The sequence below is a fragment of the Triticum urartu genome, chromosome 6 (assembly GCF_003073215.2).
Source record: "Triticum urartu cultivar G1812 chromosome 6, Tu2.1, whole genome shotgun sequence".
Classification (NCBI taxonomy): Eukaryota; Viridiplantae; Streptophyta; class Magnoliopsida; order Poales; family Poaceae; genus Triticum; species Triticum urartu.
Genome location: NC_053027.1, coordinates 553,551,801 through 553,569,199, shown reverse-complemented (window position 1 = coordinate 553,569,199; position 17,399 = coordinate 553,551,801). Strand labels below are relative to the sequence as shown.

The 17,399-nt window shown below is 47.5% G+C and overlaps 1 protein-coding gene across 2 annotated transcripts; it reads left to right on the top strand.

The window, feature by feature from the left end:
- Positions 1-1,879: 1,879 nt before the first annotated feature.
- On the top strand, positions 1,880-5,766 carry LOC125515291 (wall-associated receptor kinase 2-like). Of its 2 annotated transcripts, XM_048680737.1 has the most exons (4): positions 1,880-2,868; positions 3,288-3,455; positions 3,576-4,797; positions 5,385-5,766. In XM_048680737.1, exons 1-3 carry the CDS (start codon positions 1,971-1,973, stop codon positions 4,772-4,774), a joined length of 2,265 nt encoding a protein of 754 aa, XP_048536694.1. In that variant the 5' UTR covers positions 1,880-1,970; the 3' UTR covers positions 4,775-4,797; positions 5,385-5,766. The 2 variants fall into 2 exon arrangements, with proteins under 2 accessions (XP_048536694.1, XP_048536693.1); XM_048680736.1 differs by lacking the exon at positions 5,385-5,766 and having other exon boundaries at positions 3,576-4,916.
- The last annotated feature ends 11,633 nt before the right edge of the window (positions 5,767-17,399 follow it).

Sequence of the window (17,399 nt, the reverse complement as noted above, 5' to 3'; positions counted from 1 at the left end):
GATACCGCGGATGTGCTACAACAATCAAATCCACCATAGACGGGTTGATTTGCGCTGACTGTGAATCAGCATACCCTTACCCAATCCCACCCATGGGCCATAGCTCCGTGCTAATGTAACCAAATGAACTCAGCAAGTTAGCATACCTTAACCACTATCTAATCGAACTACACGAATATGACTCAAATCAAATTAGCTAGCGTGTTAAGAAAAAAATGGAAAATATGAAGGTAGAAGATGAGTAGTAGAGGAGTGGGCATCGTTGGTCGAAATACCTGGCCAACGTCTCCACCCACCAGTTTCACTCATAGCCTGAAAGGAAGCCAACACAGGACTGTTGTAAATTAGATCAGACTGGATCAAGGATTTAGATCCCAAGTGCACGTTTTTTCTCGCGTGGCACCGAACCGCGTTAACCAGTGCGCCAAGGCTATTTGGCTGTTTTCTTGAAGTTCCTATGGTATCTAACCTAACTGTCAGAGTGTAAATTCAAAAAATTCAAAAAAATTCAAACATTTTCGCTCGGTACATACTTTTCCCGTGGGGTGGCGATAAACGCGGATACCGGGCGGTATCCGAATATTCCGCCCGGTACCCAAAACCATGGACTGGATACAAACTGGAACCAACCTCCACCGGTTCCCAACAGACATTGGATTTAGCTTCGCCGGGACAGAGAGAGGAGGACGACCGCCGGCATCTCAACGACGAGACAGGGCGCCATACCGATTCAATGCGAACGGAACAGAGAGAGGGAATGCAGCACCACACCAGAACGGTCTACACCGAGAAAGGAACTACAACCGGCATATGCGCCGAACACCAGCGGTCGTGCAAGAGGACCAGACCACACGGCGAGATTGCATCTTTTCTATACAGCCGCCGCACTGTATCGTTCTCCAGGGAAAGACTGTTTCTTTATTATAGATCGATTGGGTTCTTTGTTCACGGGAAGATTGTATCTTTATATATTAGGAGAGAGAGACGGTTGGGCTTTTTAATGAGATTATAGGGCTTCTTTGTTGGGCTTCAGTGCATCATTTAACGCTGATTATCTTGTGGTGGGTGTTTCTCAAAAAAAAAATATTGTGGTGGGTGGGTTCTGTAGTTGTAACTAAATTGAAGATGAAAAGATGATCTCTTCCTTGACCAGGGAATGACTACATGCAAATTATAATTTAATCATTGATTTGTTGTCAACCTATGGTGGGCCCCCCATGTAATCGCTGACTTGTGATTGGCCGGTATCTGATGACATGGCATGTTGAGTTGGACCATTTGCATGTTAAGAGAATGCCTTCTAGTGGGGAGCAACTTCCTAAGAATGTAAGATGTGAAATTGACTGAACTGTGTTTCCTGAAATGAGTGAAACAGTTAGATTCAAACTAGCCAAAGTGTATCCAAGATTGGTCTTGTCGCTCTGAATTCAAAATATTAAAAGTTTAGAAACTGAATATTTAGTTCAAAACTTATCAACCTTTTAAAATGTCACATGAAAAACAAAGTGCATGTATTTAGTGTGTGCATGCAGCCGTGGTGTATCTGTTTTCTCTCCCCCTGTCCCCTGACACCCCATCCAGTTTTGTATAGCCGTTTGTATAAGATTTGTATTGCTAAAAGAGAGAGATAATAGCATGGTGGGGTCTTCATATCAGTCTCAAAGCAAGCGTTTGACGATGGATTCCTAATCGGTAGGTACCGGAACCTGTAAATTTACTTATTCGAGATATGAACATTCTAGCCGGCAGGTCGACTGAGATTCGACTGCTCCCTATTTCCAGCAGCATCGAGACGCGTATGTCGCTGTCATACGTGTTCAATTTCTCAACGACCATGGCATTGAGTTGAGATGCTGCGTCTCCCGGTCAAGGCAGGCCATGGCTTTCATATCCTACACACACCACACACTCCACCAGTCGACCTAGCTATATCCAAGCAGAGTATCCAGAGAAGAAAACACACATCAAGAATGGCATTAGCAGCCGCCGTTCTGTTCCTGCTGATGCTGTTACATGTGCTGGTAGTGGCACCCGCGTCAGCTCGACGGCGGCCGCCCGTGGCGCGGCCGGGCTGCCGCGACAGCTGCGGCAACATCACCGTTTCATACCCCTTCGGCATCGGCGCCGGTTGCTACCGCGACGATGGCCGAGCTGGCTTCCAGCTCGAGTGCCACGGCTCCCCTCCGCGCCTCACCGTCAGTGGCTTCGACCACCACCTCGCGGGCCTCTCCCTCGCGTCCGGCGAGGCCCGCGCCTACCTCAACGCGACGCGGGAGTGCTTCAGCTCCACGGGGGCCCTCGTCGACCGCACCAACAGCTACATGTCCCTCCAGTACAGCGTCTACCGCTTCTCTGACGCCAAGAACCGCCTCGTCGCGCTCGGCTGCCCCAACCTCGGCTACTTCGTCGACGGCGACGGATACTACGTCAGCGGCTGCATGTCCGTGTGCCGCCCCTCGCAATACGCCATGCCGGGCCCGTGCACCGGCGTCGGCTGCTGCCAGAGCGAGATACCCGCCGACATCAGCTTCTTCGGGCCTTACCTGCGCAACTTCCCGCCGTCGAAAGATTCAACCGCTTTCACCACCAACGCCACGTCGTGCCACTACGTGTTCCTCGTCGAGGACGAGTGGTTCACCTACACCGACCGTGTCTTCCTCAACCGCACCGACGACTTCGCGGTGCCCCTCGTGCTCGACTGGGCCGTTCGCAACATCGACAACTGCAGCGCCGCCGGCCAAAACGCGACCGACTTCGCCTGCCGGAGCGTGGGCAGCCAGTGCGTCGACGCAACCAACGGCCCCGGGTACCGGTGCAGCTGCCCCAAGGGCTACGACGGCAACCCCTACCTCGACAGCGGATGTGCAGGTACACATCCTACTGATTTCTGACACCAACACCACAGTTTTTGGGCTAGCCACACGAAACCAACACTATATAGTATAGCTGTTGTGCTCTGTTACTACTCCCTCCATTCCAAATTACTCGTCACAGAAATGAATGTATTTAGACTTAAAATATATCTAGATACATCCATATCTGTGACAAGTACTTCCTCCGTTTCTAAATATTTGTCTTTTTAGATATTTCAAATGGACTATCATATACGGATGTATGTAGACATATTTTAGAGCGTAGATTCACTCATTTTGCTTCGTATGTAGTCACTTGTTAAAATCTCTAGAAAAACAAATATTTAGGAACGGAGGGAGTAATTTGAAACGGAGGGAGTACATTTTTGTGATTTGTTTGAACAAATGATGTTGAAATTGCTTTGCAAACTGAAGACATCGACGAGTGCCATCTCAAAGACGAATACCCGTGCTACGGTGTGTGCACAAACACGCCGGGGAGCCACACTTGCCAATGCCCACCGGGTACAAGTGGAGGTGCCACCGCCAAGAACGGCTGCAGGCCAAAGGACAATTTCACCTTAGCTCTGAAAACCGTCATAGGTAAACACACTGATCCATGGATGGTCATCATGCAACATATTCCATCTCCATCGTTGGTTCTTCCTGTAATTTTTTCTCAATAATCTAAGCTAATGATCGTGTATGCAATGTCATATTTAGGAGTCAGCGTTGGGGTATTCTTGTCGGTGTTCATGTGCTTCTGGCTCTACTTGGGGCTCCAGAAGAGGAAACTGATCAAAGCAAAGCGGAACTTCTTCGAGCACAATGGAGGCGTCATCTTGCAGCAGCAGATGCGTTCCAATAGAGGTACCTCTGTAGGAGGCGGCGGCGGGTTCAAGATATTCTCGGAAGAAGAGCTCGAGAAGGCCACCAACAACTTCGCCACAGACCAGGTCCTCGGACGCGGCGGCCATGGAATAGTCTACAAGGGCGTCTTGGAGGACGAGACTGTGGTGGCGATCAAGAAGTCTAAGATGATGGAGAAGTCCGATATCAGGGAGTTCGCGAGGGAGATGCTCATTCTCTCCCAGATCAACCACCGTAACGTCGTCAAGCTGCTTGGTTGTTGCCTTGACGTGGAGGTGCCGATGTTGGTCTACGAGTATGTCTCAAATGGCACCCTCTACCACTTCATCCACGGGAAGGAGCTTAACAACGACACAGCCTTGGACACCCTTCTCCGCATAGCCGCAGAGTCGGCAGAGGCATTGGCGTACATGCATACGTCGGCCTCACCGCCGATCCTCCACGGAGATGTCAAGACCGCCAACATCCTCCTCGACAGCAACCTCACCGCCAAAGTCTCGGACTTTGGGGCATCGAAGCTGGCGCCGAGCGATGAGGTCCAAATCGCAACACTGGTGCAGGGCACTTGCGGGTACCTGGACCCAGAGTACCTCATGACATGCCAGCTAACAGACAAGAGTGACGTGTACAGCTTCGGCGTCGTGTTGCTGGAGCTCTTGACTGGAAAGAAAGCGATATGCTTCAGTGGGCCGGAGGATAGGAGCCTCGTGTCGCGCTTCATAGCGGCCGTGAAAGCCGGCACGCATGAGAAGCTCCTGGACGTCCAGGTGAGGAAGGAAATGGGGCCCGAGGCGTTGGAAGAAGTCACCCACATCGTGACCCGGTGCGTGAGCGTGAGCGGGGAAGAGCGGCCGGCCATGAAGGAGGTGGCGGAGAGGCTGGAGGCGCTAAGGAGGTACCAGCGGCGCCCGTGGGGTCAAGTTGGTGGCAGTGATTCGGAGGAAGGGCAGAGCTTGTTTGGAAGGGATATGAAACGGGGCGTGGAGTACATGTTTGGGCCTCAAGATGTCCTTGATCTTGAAGGGGGTAGCACATATACTTTAAGCTTGTAGACTGTGTTTGTTCTTTCGCAAAGGTATATCTCGACTTGAATTCTTTTTGAAATAGTAGCAGATGCAAACACTAGATTGGAGAACACTGTAAAACAGTTGTATTGTCCAAATATTATGAATATATAAACATTAAATTAGAGAAGAGTGTAGAACATAAATGCAAATTTCTCAAAAAAACTAAATTGAACAATAAATGTGTTTTTTTCGTTCCTTTTCTTGTTTCTTCTGGTCTTTTCTATTGTTTTCTGCCATTTTACTTCTTTCTATCAGGTTTTTTCTTTCTATGTTTTCTGTATAAATAGTTTTTGTTAGCAATACGGTAGGCAGACTGCCTCTATCAAATGTTTTCCTGCGCATATGTGATGGTACCAAATTTAATAAAAACATGACACTGCTTCTACTGCCCGCCTTACCATTTCTTGGGTGCAAAGAGGTAGAGGACTCTGTATCATTGGGTTGATAATTTTCTTGTGGTACAAAAAGGGTCACGGAAAGATAAGCAAACAGAGTAAAGCAAACAAAACCGTCACATCATTGTTAACAAATTTACCTATAATTGTATTTCACTGATGCGGATATTCTTGAATGTGCCCTCATGTTGATGTATCAGGCGAGGAAAGGCACCGTGACACCATCAGGGAGGAAGGCAAGTTCATCACGCCTGTGCCGGGTTTCAAGCTCCCGCCCCTTCCACCGAACGCTCCCTATGAAGAGATCACATCACAGAGCGTTCATGCATGCATTCCGTGGCATTGACCATCACTAGGTCTGTTCAAGGATGCTTAATATATATTGTTCAACAAGTAAGGCGGCATTGATCTGCGATGTTTAAGTTACTACGTATGGCGACGCCTAAGTTCAGTAATTGTAAGGCAGCATCGCTGTAATAATGGGAGAAAACAGTGAGCATTCAGCTTGAACTAGCTCAGTTCCTGAGAAAGCGTCAGTGCGATGCACTGTTGATAAGGGAAAGCATAAACAGTTTCAGGAAACATCAAACGAGACTTGAACAGGACCGAGATGTGTTTTGATCGACAGACATAGCCCCAGACTGCTAAGGTTGTGCTCAAAACGAGTGACACTGCAAGTTTGCACTTGTTAGATTCCATCCTAATTAAACTCATAATACAATGGTAATGCGCAGCAAGATAGAACAACAAACAGAACAAGGAAATCCAGCATCAGTTCATCAGTTTCAAGCTCACAACATTTCGTACCTGCGACCATTGCCGAGCCTGTGTGCACCCTCGACAGGATCAGAGATTCAGAGCAACAGAAAATTTATGCTCGCTGACAGGTAGAGTTCCATGTTCCTTATTCCTGTCCAGGTCAGTGAGAAGAAACATGAGTTTTATGCATGCAAAAAATGCTCTTGTCAAAAGGCTAAGAGAGTGTAAGAATTAGTTGGACCTGCGTTCTCTGTGTAAGCAGCTTATAGAAGAGTTGTAGATTTCGAACCAGGAAGATTCTCACAACAAAAAGTTGTGACCGAAAATATTCTCACAAAAAACAAATCTGGGCCTCTTTTGGTTTATAGGATAGGATTATCGTAGGGATAGGAAATTTGTAGGAAATGAGATGATATGTATCTCAAATCTTATGAGTAGAAATAAAAAACGAGATGTCATTTGATGCACACTAAAGGAATTTTTCCATTGAGTCTAGGTTCATTTTTATTTTCTATGAAATGTGAAGGATAGAAACCAATCCTATATAGGAATAGAAATCCATTCCTATGAACCAAAGAGCTCTTAAGAAAAAAAAATCCTATGAGAATCTTATTCTCTAGAATTTCTATGAAATTCCTCTAAACCAAACAGCCTAAACGGCGATGAGGACAAGTTCATCTCAGATCATCTAGTCCGATCGCCCTCGCATCAGAGAAGCATCCAGGCCGTCGATTCGTCCTCGGATCAGAGAAGTGCTGAGACCGTCGGCTCAGGGCAGCGCTGAGGTCGTCGGGTTGCCATCGGGCGCGGCAGTGCCGTGGGCACCGGGTCGCTGTCGCGTAGGCCAACACCGAGGCTGCCAGGTCGTCGTCACATCAAGCAGCGCCGGCTCGCCGTCGCATCGGGTCAGCACAGCCTCCAAGTTGATGTCATGTGGGGGCAGGCCGGGTCTCCATCGCGCGGGGCCAGCGCCGCCGGCAGCCTGGATGCGGTTAAGAGCATTACTAGTAGAACTCTCAAACCCACCCTCACTAGCGTTTTAAGGGTCCAAAAATGATTTTTTTGTGCACTTTTACGGGTTGAAAAACAGGGGCAAAGATTAGAACCCTCAAACCCAACCCTTATAACGGAATATTCCCCATGAACGACGTTGTCGTTGCGCGCGGGAGGTCGACGGGGCGGCCGCCGGCGACGGGGGCGACTAGCGGCGGCAGTCACGGGCGTGGGCGCGGGAGTTGGGAGGATTTTTCCCTCTGGCGCGAGGATAACCGCCAAATAAGGGTTGGGGTAGGTTTTGCTCCCCAACCCTTACTTTTGAGGATTGGGAGAGGGTTTGAGGGTTGGACCTTTAAAAAAATTTGAGGGTTTGAGGGTTAAGGGGTTCTAGTCTATTGTTTTTTTTCCGATGAAAACTGTAAAAAACAGTTATTTTTAGGGGTTTGAACGTGTAACGCCCCGAGACCGATGTGCCAGGTGTCGTTCAGTTATTCGCTGTTGTTGCCTTGTCATTGCTTGCATGTCATGCATTGTATATCATGTCATCATGCGCATTTCTTTTGCATACGTGTTCGTCTCATGCATCCGAGCATTTTCCCCGTTGTCCGTTTTGCATTCCGGCGCTTCGTTCTCATCCGGTAGTCATTTCTACCTTTCTTTTGTGTGTGGGGATTAAACATTTCCGGATTGGACCGAGACTTGCCAAGCGGCCTTGGTTTACTACCGGTAGACCGCCTGTCAAGTTTCGTACCATTTGAACTTCGTTTGATACTCCAATGGTTAACCGAGGGACCGAGAAGGCCTCGTGTGTGTTGCAGCCCAACACCCTTCCATTTTGGCCCAAACCCCACCTAACTCTGCTCCATCATCTAGAGCGTTCGATCACGATCGCGTGGCCGAAAACCGCACCTCATTTGGACTCTCCTAGCTCCCTCTACATATAAAAGAGCACCCCTCCCCGAAATTTCGGATCATTTCGCGGATGAACCCTAGATCCACTCCTCCCCGCGCCGCCGGACTTGTCCGTCCCGCCGCTGGACGTGTCCGCCGCCGCTGCCTCGTCACCCGGACCAATCAGGGAGCGCCACGTCAGCTCCACTGTCGCCCGAGCCAATCTCAGCGCGCCATGTCAGCGCCCGCGCCGCCCCACTTCGCCGCGGCCTGTGAGGCCCGCCGCAGGCCCTCCCGGGCCCGAGGCTCCCCGCCGCCACTCAAGATCCATGCGCATCGCCCCGAGCTCCAGTTCGGGAGGAGCCCCGATCCAGAGCCCCCGCCACCGGCGACCAGGTCGCGCCGCCCCCTGCTCCTTCCTTCTCCTGTCTCCTTCGTTTTCTCTCTAACTCTTCTTCCTCTCTCTGTTATGGAAGCCCGCCATGGGCGCCCGAAGCATGGACCGCCGCCGCCCTTGCCATCTCCGGCCAGATCCGGTAGCTAGGGACCGGATCCGCCCGTTCCTGGTCCTGCCTCGCCATTTGTGCTGCCGGAGTCGGAGCTCCTCCGCGCCAGCGCCGTCGCCGCTCACCCACGTCGGGAGATGGACGAACGCCTCCAGCGCCCCGTTGACCACGGCCTCCGCCCGCGTGGGCCCACGCCTTCCCCACGGCCCAGCCCAGCTCCAGCGCGCTGCTCCCACCGGCCTGCCTTCTCCTCCTTCACGGGCCGAAGCCCATGGGTGAGGCCACACCCCCAGCGCCCCGCCTCTGTTTTTTCCTGCCGTTGGGCTTGCCTCAGATTCGGCCCGCATCGTTTTTTTCCAGATCTGGACGATTTGTCTATATTTCCAGAGATTGCCAGTTTTGCAGAATAGTCCCCCTAGTTCATGCATTTAATAACTCACTAACCGTGCATCGGATTAAAATGATTTATATATGAAACTTGCTCAGAATTTTGTATAGATTAATAATATCCAACTTTCATCAATGTTTGAAATGTTAAAAATGTTGTTTGCATTAATTTGCTCCTATGCCATGCTAATATGATTTAATTCATAACTAATTCACCGTAACTCTGAATTTAATAAATTATATATGTAAATGGGGTAGAAAAATGTCTAGTTTAACATGTTTCACTCATCTTGCATGTTTAACAACTCTAAAATAATGTTTAGGTCAGAACAGTACCAAACCTAATATATGCACATGGGGATTTTCCGGACTTGTTGTTTTGTTGTTCCGGCCTCATTTAAACTCGCCTAGATTAGATAGTTTCATCATGTTTCCCCTCTTGCCATGTTAATCAACATTTAATATTGTTGGGGTACATAACGAGAGAGAACTAAATAATTGATGTGGTGTTTTGTCAATATGCATCTCGATGCATATTGAGCTCCACTTAATTTGTAGGATTGCTTGTGCACTTTGCCATGCCATGCTTCATTAAACCGGACATGCATCATACTCGATTGTGCATCATGCCATGATTATGTGATGGTTGTTTACCAGGATTGTTTGCTTCTTTCCGGTGTTGCTTCTTCGGGTTGGTTTCGGTAACGTCGCGTTTGTGAGGATCCGTTCGTCTACGTCCGTTTGTCTTCTTCATGGACTCGTTCTTCTTCCTTGCGGGATCTCAGGCAAGATGATCATACCCTCGAAATCACTACTATCTTTGCTTTGCTATATGCTCGCTCTTTTGCTATGCCTATGCTGCGATACCTACCACTTGCTTGTCATGCCTCCTATAATGTTGAACCAAGCCTCTAACTCACCTTGTCCTAGCAAACCGTTGATTGGCTATGTTACCACTTTGCTCAACCCCTCTTATAGTGTTGCTAGTTGCAGGTGAAGATTGGAGGCCGTTCCTTGTTGGATCATTTATTTACTTGTTGGGATATCACGATATATCTTATTTAATAAATGCATCTATATACCTGGTAAAGGGTGGAAGGCTCGGCCTTATGCCTGGTGTTTTGTTCCACTCTTGCTGCCCTAGTTTCCGTCATATCGGTGTTATGTTCCTGGATTTTGCGTTCCTTACGCGGTTGGGTTATAATGGGAACCCCTTGACAGTTCGCTTTGAATAAAACTCCTCCGGCAAGGCCCAACCTTGGTTTTACCATTCGCCACCCAGCCTTTTCCCGTGGGAGTCGCGCATCCCGAGGGTCATCTTTATTTTAACCCTCCCGGGCCAGTGCTTGTCTAAGTGTTGGTCCAACCCAGAGCACCGTGCGGGGCCGTCCCTTGGCAACTTGGGTTACGTTGGCTCCCGTACGCTTAGCTTATCCGGTGTGCCCTGAGAACGAGATATGTGCAGCTCCTATCGGGATGTCGGCGCATCGGGTGGTCTTGCTGGACTTGTTTTACCTTTGTCGAGGATGTCTTGGAGTACCGGGATACCGAGTCTGATCGGAATGTCCCGGGAGGAGGTCTATTCCTTCGTTGACCGTGAGAGCTTGTGATGGGCTAAGTTGGGACACCCCTGCAGGGATTTGAACTTTCGAAAGCCGTGCCTGCGGTTATGGGCAGATGGGAATTTGTTAACGTCCGGTTGTAGAAAACCTGAAGTTGGCCTTAATTAAAATGAATCAACCGCGTGTGTAACCGTGATGGTCTCTTTCCGGCGGAGTTCGGGAAGTGAACACGGTTGTTGGAGTTATGCTTGACCTAGGTTGCTATAGGATCACTTCTTGATCATACTTTTATCGACCGTGCTTTGCCTTCTCTTCTCGCTCTCATTTGCGTATGTTAGCCACCATATATGCTAGTCGCTTACTGCAGCTCCACCTCATACCTTTACCTTACCCAAAAGCTTAAATAGTCTTGATCGCGAGGGTGCGAGATTGCTGAGTCCCCGTGGCTCACAGATACTTCCAAAACCAGCTTGCAGGTGCCGATGAGTCCGTGCAGATGATGCAACCAAGCTCAGGAGGAGCTCGTTGAAGATCGTGTTCTTTATGTTGTTTCGTTCTAGTTGATCAGTAGTGGAGCCCAGTTGGGATCGATTGGGGACCGTGTCGCATTTGGGGTTCTTCTTTTATTTTGGTTCCGTAGTCGGACCTTGTGTGTATCTAGTTGATGTAATGCTTTATTCATGTAATTGTGTGAAGTGGCGATTGTAAGCCAACTATGTATCTCCTTCCCTTTATGTATTACATGGGTTGTGTGAAGATTACCTCACTTGCGACATATGCCTTCAATGCGATTATGCCTCTAAGTCGTGCCTCGACACGTGGGAGCTATAGTCGCATCGAGGGTGTTTCAAGTTGGTAATCAGAGCCTTCCCCGACCTTAGGAGCCCCCCTGCTTGATCGTTTTTAGCGGCCGAGTTGTGTCTAGAAAAATGTTTTGAGTCATTTAGGAATTATATATCGGAGAGTTTAGGAATTCTTTTTACTTCCCAGTCCCTTCATCGCTTTGGTAAGGCATCCTGACGTAGAGTTTTGACTCTTCTCTTCTCAAGTTTCACTAAAAAAAATTTAGGATCACGCGGGTATCTTGGAATCGTTCCGATGGTTTTATGATGAGAACATTGTCTTGGTGCCTCCTGTCAGGGGTTTTGTGGAAGTGTCCCGGGGAGTTGAGCTCTGAGGTGTTGTCATCATAATTTTATCGTTGTAGTTCTGGAATACCTGAGTTTAGTACGCCGACATCGAAAATCTCTTTTATGCAGTTCGTTGGTGAGATAACCTCGACGCCACCCAGTACTGGGGCGGGAGTTCGGGAGTATCGCCATAACTTGTATAACGGATGCTTTTCGAAGGTTGAGGTAGACGATTTCCGAAGGTTTCTTGGTTATGTGTTGAAGGATGGATACAGCTGGATGTAGGATTTGCTAGTTTTGGGTGAGATATTATGCTTCCCCTGTATCCCCAATACCTGATTGCATAACCGGAAAGTTTCGGGAGTTTCATAGGTGGGAATTCAAGTAGCTCTTAGGATATCTTTCCGGTAGATGTATGATATGAAATTGGGGTTCGACGTCTAGTGGTCCGCCTATTCACGGTCGATTTTACAGTGGTCTCGTTGCGTCTTAAAGAGTCCTTGGCTATGCCGACTCGGGGACGCTTCGTATGTCATGTGCACTGCCTTGTACATGATGGTGTTGTACGATCGAGCCCGTGTAGGCCCCACCACAAAAACTTCGGACGAAATCTCTATCATATGTTTGTTCTGGCTTATTTTGCAAGCCAATCCTTTGTTTTGTTTTGAGTTGTGGTATTCGAGTTGCTTCGAAGTCAAATGTTGATTCCATACCTTCCCCAAATGGTGTTCTCATATTTTTATGTGAATACCAATCCTTCTTGATCATCAAGATTGTTTTTGTCAATCCTTTTAACCGGCGTGTTTTCTCTTCAAGTGGATCCAATCTTGCCAACATTCACAAGATCAAGTATCAGTTCTTCTCAACGGTGTTTGTTTCACCCGTATCCAAGTTGCCTTTGTTTTTCCCGCCCTCCCTTCCTTTGTTTTTCTCCAAGGATTCAGATTTCTTATCCAAGTATCCTTTATTGATGGAAAGCCTCTCCATTCCGTTTTCGTCAATTTTCTTATCCGGTGATGCTCATGAAGATGCTAATGAAGCTTCAAGTTCGTCAACCTTCACTCATTTTTCTTCTCCGGTGGTTTAAATTCAAGCGTTATTGATCATATCTTTCTCCTCGTTTCAAATGCCGTCTCGTACCGGTGCACCTCATAATAATTCACTTCTCACTATTCATTTGTTCCGGCGTGCTCAAGCTTTCTCTTAAGGCTCGTCTTGTCATTCAAGATCCGTTCAACCTATTTCGAGGTGTTATCTCTTTCTAGCCATTTAATCATACTGGTGCATTCTCTCTTTTAAATCATTTCAACGGTGTTTATTTGAGTGGGCCCTAACCCACAGGTCTTTTCCCAGGATCTTACCTGACTCCTTTATTTTCCCGGAGTTACTCTCAAATTCCTTTTAAAGTTTGACGTAAGAATGAATTATCATCAGTCAAATGTATTTCTCCAAGATCTTTCAAATTCTTTCCATCGTTGGCTCAACCTCTTCACTTTTGATTCTTCCGGAGTATCTCAACTATTCATGGTGGTGTTTTCTCGTCGTCATTCTCGGATTTTGAAGACCGAAGAAGAGTTTTTCCTCCATATCTTGCTTCATTCTCTTCAAGATTCGTGGCTCTAGTTTGTTGCCATCCTCTCATAATTATTTTCGATTGTGAGAATTCTTTTCACCCATCCGGAGCATTTCATGAGTTGTTTTCCATTTCTTTACTCCGAAGCCCATCATTTTAGAAGATTTATTCATTCTCAGCTTTCAGCTCTCGTTCTGCAACTTTACCGGTGCTTCATTCAAGTAATCTTTAATCGGCTCATGAGCTCTTCGTTCTCATGTATCTAAATCCTCTCAAGCATCTTTGTTCATTTCATAATTCTTCCCGGTGTTTATTTATCTTTTCTTCGTTCTTTTTCAATTCTTACGGTGGTTCGTTCAAGATTTCTTCTTCTTTCTTATCATATCAATTTATTTGTTGTTTCAACCCTACCGGTGGTTCGTTCGATACTTTCTCAAGTTGGCGCCGTATCTATCCTAATCCTTTCTTCGAGAATAAGTAGTGTGCCAAATCCATTGCTTGTCATCAATTTAATTGGTGAAGGATACGCATAACATAATTCTTATTCTTGCTTCATCCAAGTGATTCATTCTTTATTCCGGAGGCTCATCAAATTCTCGGTTTCACTTGATTCATTTTTCTTTCCCGGAGTCCCAAGCTCTCGCAATTACATCACCACGGATATTTATCTAAATCTTTACAAGGTTTCACCTTGTGTTTTCAACTTCTCTTTCTTCTCGTTATCCTTTCGTTACCGGAGTTCTTCATGGAGGTTCTACATGATGGTTCATCAAGGATTTAATTCCTTCTCAAAGTTTTCATCGAGATTCTTTTAAGAAGCTCAAGCTTTCTTCATATTGTAATCCGGAGTGCATTCTTTCTTCCGTATCATTGGAGGTGGTATTATGTCATTCTTGATAATTGGAATTCATGTTTCATGATTCACATGTTGTCAAGAATGAGATATTTTAAATCTATCAATCTCGTCATTGGAATTATCTTGGGTTATATTTCACCTAAAGTTTTCCCTAAGGAGTAATGCTATTAATGGTGACAATATAGGACCCAAGTTCTTCATTTATCCTCCCGGTGAAATAAGTTTCTTGTCTCTTTGTTCTTATCAATCCAATTCTTCTTCCCGTGAGTGCCAGGTTGTCACCTCAGTTTTGAGATGTTTTCCATAAGACCATATCAAGATTATTCCTTTCGTGGTTGGTTTGTCAACAACTCCGTTCGACCCTCCTCCTAAGGTTGCCCTCTCAAGCTCTTTTGTGGCAGAAACTGGCATTTTCTTCTCCATTCTTTTCTTTCAATCATCTATCTTCTATTCCTTTCTTCCGGAGTCATGTGATGTTGCTCACTTCAACCCATCTGCTTCTTTTGTCGATCGTGTTCTTTTCTTGGTTTATCCATTTAACCGGAGTATTGTGCCCCTTTGCTCGAGTTCTTTTCGCCGTATCAAGCTTTGCATCTCTTTTCAACCGGAGTGCCGCCTGAAATCGTTCTTACCCTTTGTGCCATTCTTCCAATAGTTCCGGAGGCAGCGTATTGTTGTTTTCATCAAGTATCCCCTCATCTTGTCAAATTCTTGTTCAATTTCTTCCATTTACAATCGGAGTGCTGTCCAAATTATATCATTCTTAACCCTTCTCTATCTTGTTTTAACCGGAGTGTTTTCAATATATATCTTCCCTTAAACCTCAAGGTTTCTCGCAGTGTTCCTTGCCCCTCTTTTCTAACGGAGTGTTTTTCGACCTTGTTCACCTTCGTTGTATTCTTTTCACGAATTGTTCAACCTCTCAAGGTTCTTTGGTCTCACTCGTTTGTCAAAGAAGCAACTTAGTTTTACCTTTTCTCTTTTCTCTTCCGTTGTCCCTCCGGTGCCATTCTAGATCTCGGGACGAGATCCTCTCGTAGTGGTGGAGTGTTGTAACGCCCCGAGACTGATGTGCCAGGTGTCGTTCAGTTATTCGCTGTTGTTGCCTAGTCATTGCTTGCGTGTCATGCATTGCATATCATGTCATCATGCGCATTTCTTTTGCATATGTGTTCATCTCATGCATCCGAGCATTTTCCCCGTTGTCCATTTTGCATTCCGGCGCTTCGTTCTCATCCAGTAGTCATTTCTACCTTTCTTTTGTGTGTGGGGATTAAACATTTCCGTATTGGACCGAGACTTGCCAAGCGGCCTTGGTTTACTACCGGTAGACCGCCTGTCAAGTTTCGTACCATTTGGACTTCGTTTGATACTCCAACGGTTAACCGAGGGACCGAGAAGGCCTCGTGTGTGTTGCAGCCCAACACCCTTCCATTTTGGCCCAAAACCCACCTAACTCTGCTCCATCATCTAGAGCGTTCGATCACGATCGCGTGGCCGAAAACCGCACCTCATTTGGACTCTCCTAGCTCCCTCTACATATAAAAGAGCACCCCTCCCCGAAATTTCGGATCATTTCGCGGATGAACCCTAGATCCACTCCTCCCCGCGCCGCCGGACTTGTCCGTCCCGCCGCTGGACGTGTCCGCCGCCGCTGCCTCGTCACCCGGACCAATCAGGGAGCGCCACGTCAGCTCCACTGTCGCCCGAGCCAATCTCAGCGCGCCATGTCAGCGCCCGCGCCGCCCCACTTCGCCGCGGCCCGCGAGGCCCGCCGTAGGCCCTCCCGGGCCCGAGGCTCCCCGCCGCCACTCAAGATCCATGCGCATCGCCCCGAGCTCCAGTTCGGGAGGAGCCCCGATCCAGAGCCCCCGCCACCGGCGACCAGGTCGCGCCGCCCCCTGCTCCTTCCTTCTCCTGTCTCCTTCGTTTTCTCTCTAACTCTTCTTCCTCTCTCTGTTATGGAAGCCCGCCATGGGCGCCCGAAGCATGGACCGCCGCCGCCCTTGCCATCTCCGGCCAGATCCGGTAGCTAGGGACCGGATCCACCCGTTCCTGGTCCTGCCTCGCCATTTGTGCTGCCGGAGTCGGAGCTCCTCTGCGCCAGCGCCGTCGCCGCTCGCCCACGTCGGGAGATGGACGAACGCCTCCAGCGCCCCGTTGACCACGGCCTCCGCCCGCGTGGGCCCGCGCCTTCCCCACGGCCCAGCCCAGCTCCAGCGCACTGCTCCCACCGGCCTGCCTTCTCCTCCTTCACGGGCCGAAGCCCATGGGTGAGGCCACACCCCCAGCGCCCCGCCTTTGTTTTTTTCCTGCTGTTGGGCTTGCCTCAGATTCGGCCCACATCGTTTTTTTCCAGATCTGGACGATTTGTCTATATTTCCAGAGATTGCCAGTTTTGCAGAATAGTCCCCCTAGTTCATGCATTTAATAACTCACTAACCGTGCATCAGATTAAAATGATTTATATATGAAACTTGCTCAGAATTTTGTGTAGATTAATAATATCCAACTTTCATCAATGTTTGAAATGTTAAAAATGTTGTTTGCATTAATTTGCTCCTATGCCATGCTAATATGATTTAATTCATAACTAATTCACCGTAACTCCGAATTTAATAAATTATATATGTAAATGGGGTAGAAAAATGTCTAGTTTAACATGTTGCACTCATCTTGCATGTTTAACAACTCTAAAATAATGTTTAGGTCAGAATAGTACCAAACCTAATATATGCACATGGGGATTTTCCGGACTTGTTGTTTTGTTGTTCCGGCCTCATTTAAACTTGCCTAGATTAGATAGTTTCATCATGTTTCACCTCTTGCCATGTTAATCAACATTTAATATTGTTGGGGTACATAACGAGAGAGAACTAAATAATTGATGTGGTGTTTTGTCAATATGCATCCCGATGCATATTGAGCTCCACTTAATTTGTAGGATTGCTTGTGCACTTTGCCATGCCATGCTTCATTAAATCGGACATGCATCATACTCGATTGTGCATCATGCCATGATTATGTGATGGTTGTTTACCAGGATTGTTTGCTTCTTTCCGGTGTTGCTTCTTCGGGTTGGTTTCGGTAACGTCGCGTTTGTGAGGATCCGTTCGTCTACGTCCGTTTGTCTTCTTCATGGACTCGTTCTTCTTCCTTGCGGGATCTCAGGCAAGATGATCATACCCTCGAAATCACTACTATTTTTGCTTTGCTAGATGCTCGCTCTTTTGCTATGCCTATGCTGCGATACCTACCACTTGCTTGTCATCCCTCCTATATTGTTGAACCAAGCCTCTAACCCACCTTGTCCTAGCAAACCGTTGATTGGCTATGTTACCGCTTTGCTCAGCCCCTCTTATAGCGTTGCTAGTTGCAGGTGAAGATTGGAGGCCGTTCCTTGTTGGATCATTTATTTATTTGTTGGGATATCACGATATATCTTATTTAATAAATGCATCTATATACCTGGTAAAGGGTGGAAGGCTCGGCCTTATGCCTGGTGTTTTGTTCCACTCTTGCCGCCCTAGTTTCCGTCATATCGGTGTCATGTTC

What these genes read in the sequence shown, in the direction of transcription:
- LOC125515291 (XM_048680737.1), top strand. Translation starts at nt 1,971, where the DNA reads ATGGCATTAGCAGCCGCCGTTCTGTTCCTGCTGATGCTGTTACATGTG. An exon ending in CCTCGACAGCGGATGTGCAG is followed by an intron (nt 2,869 to 3,287) that starts GTACACATCCTA and finishes TGCAAACTGAAG; the next exon opens with ACATCGACGAGTGCCATCTC. An exon ending in AGCTCTGAAAACCGTCATAG is followed by an intron (nt 3,456 to 3,575) that starts GTAAACACACTG and finishes TGTCATATTTAG; the next exon opens with GAGTCAGCGTTGGGGTATTC.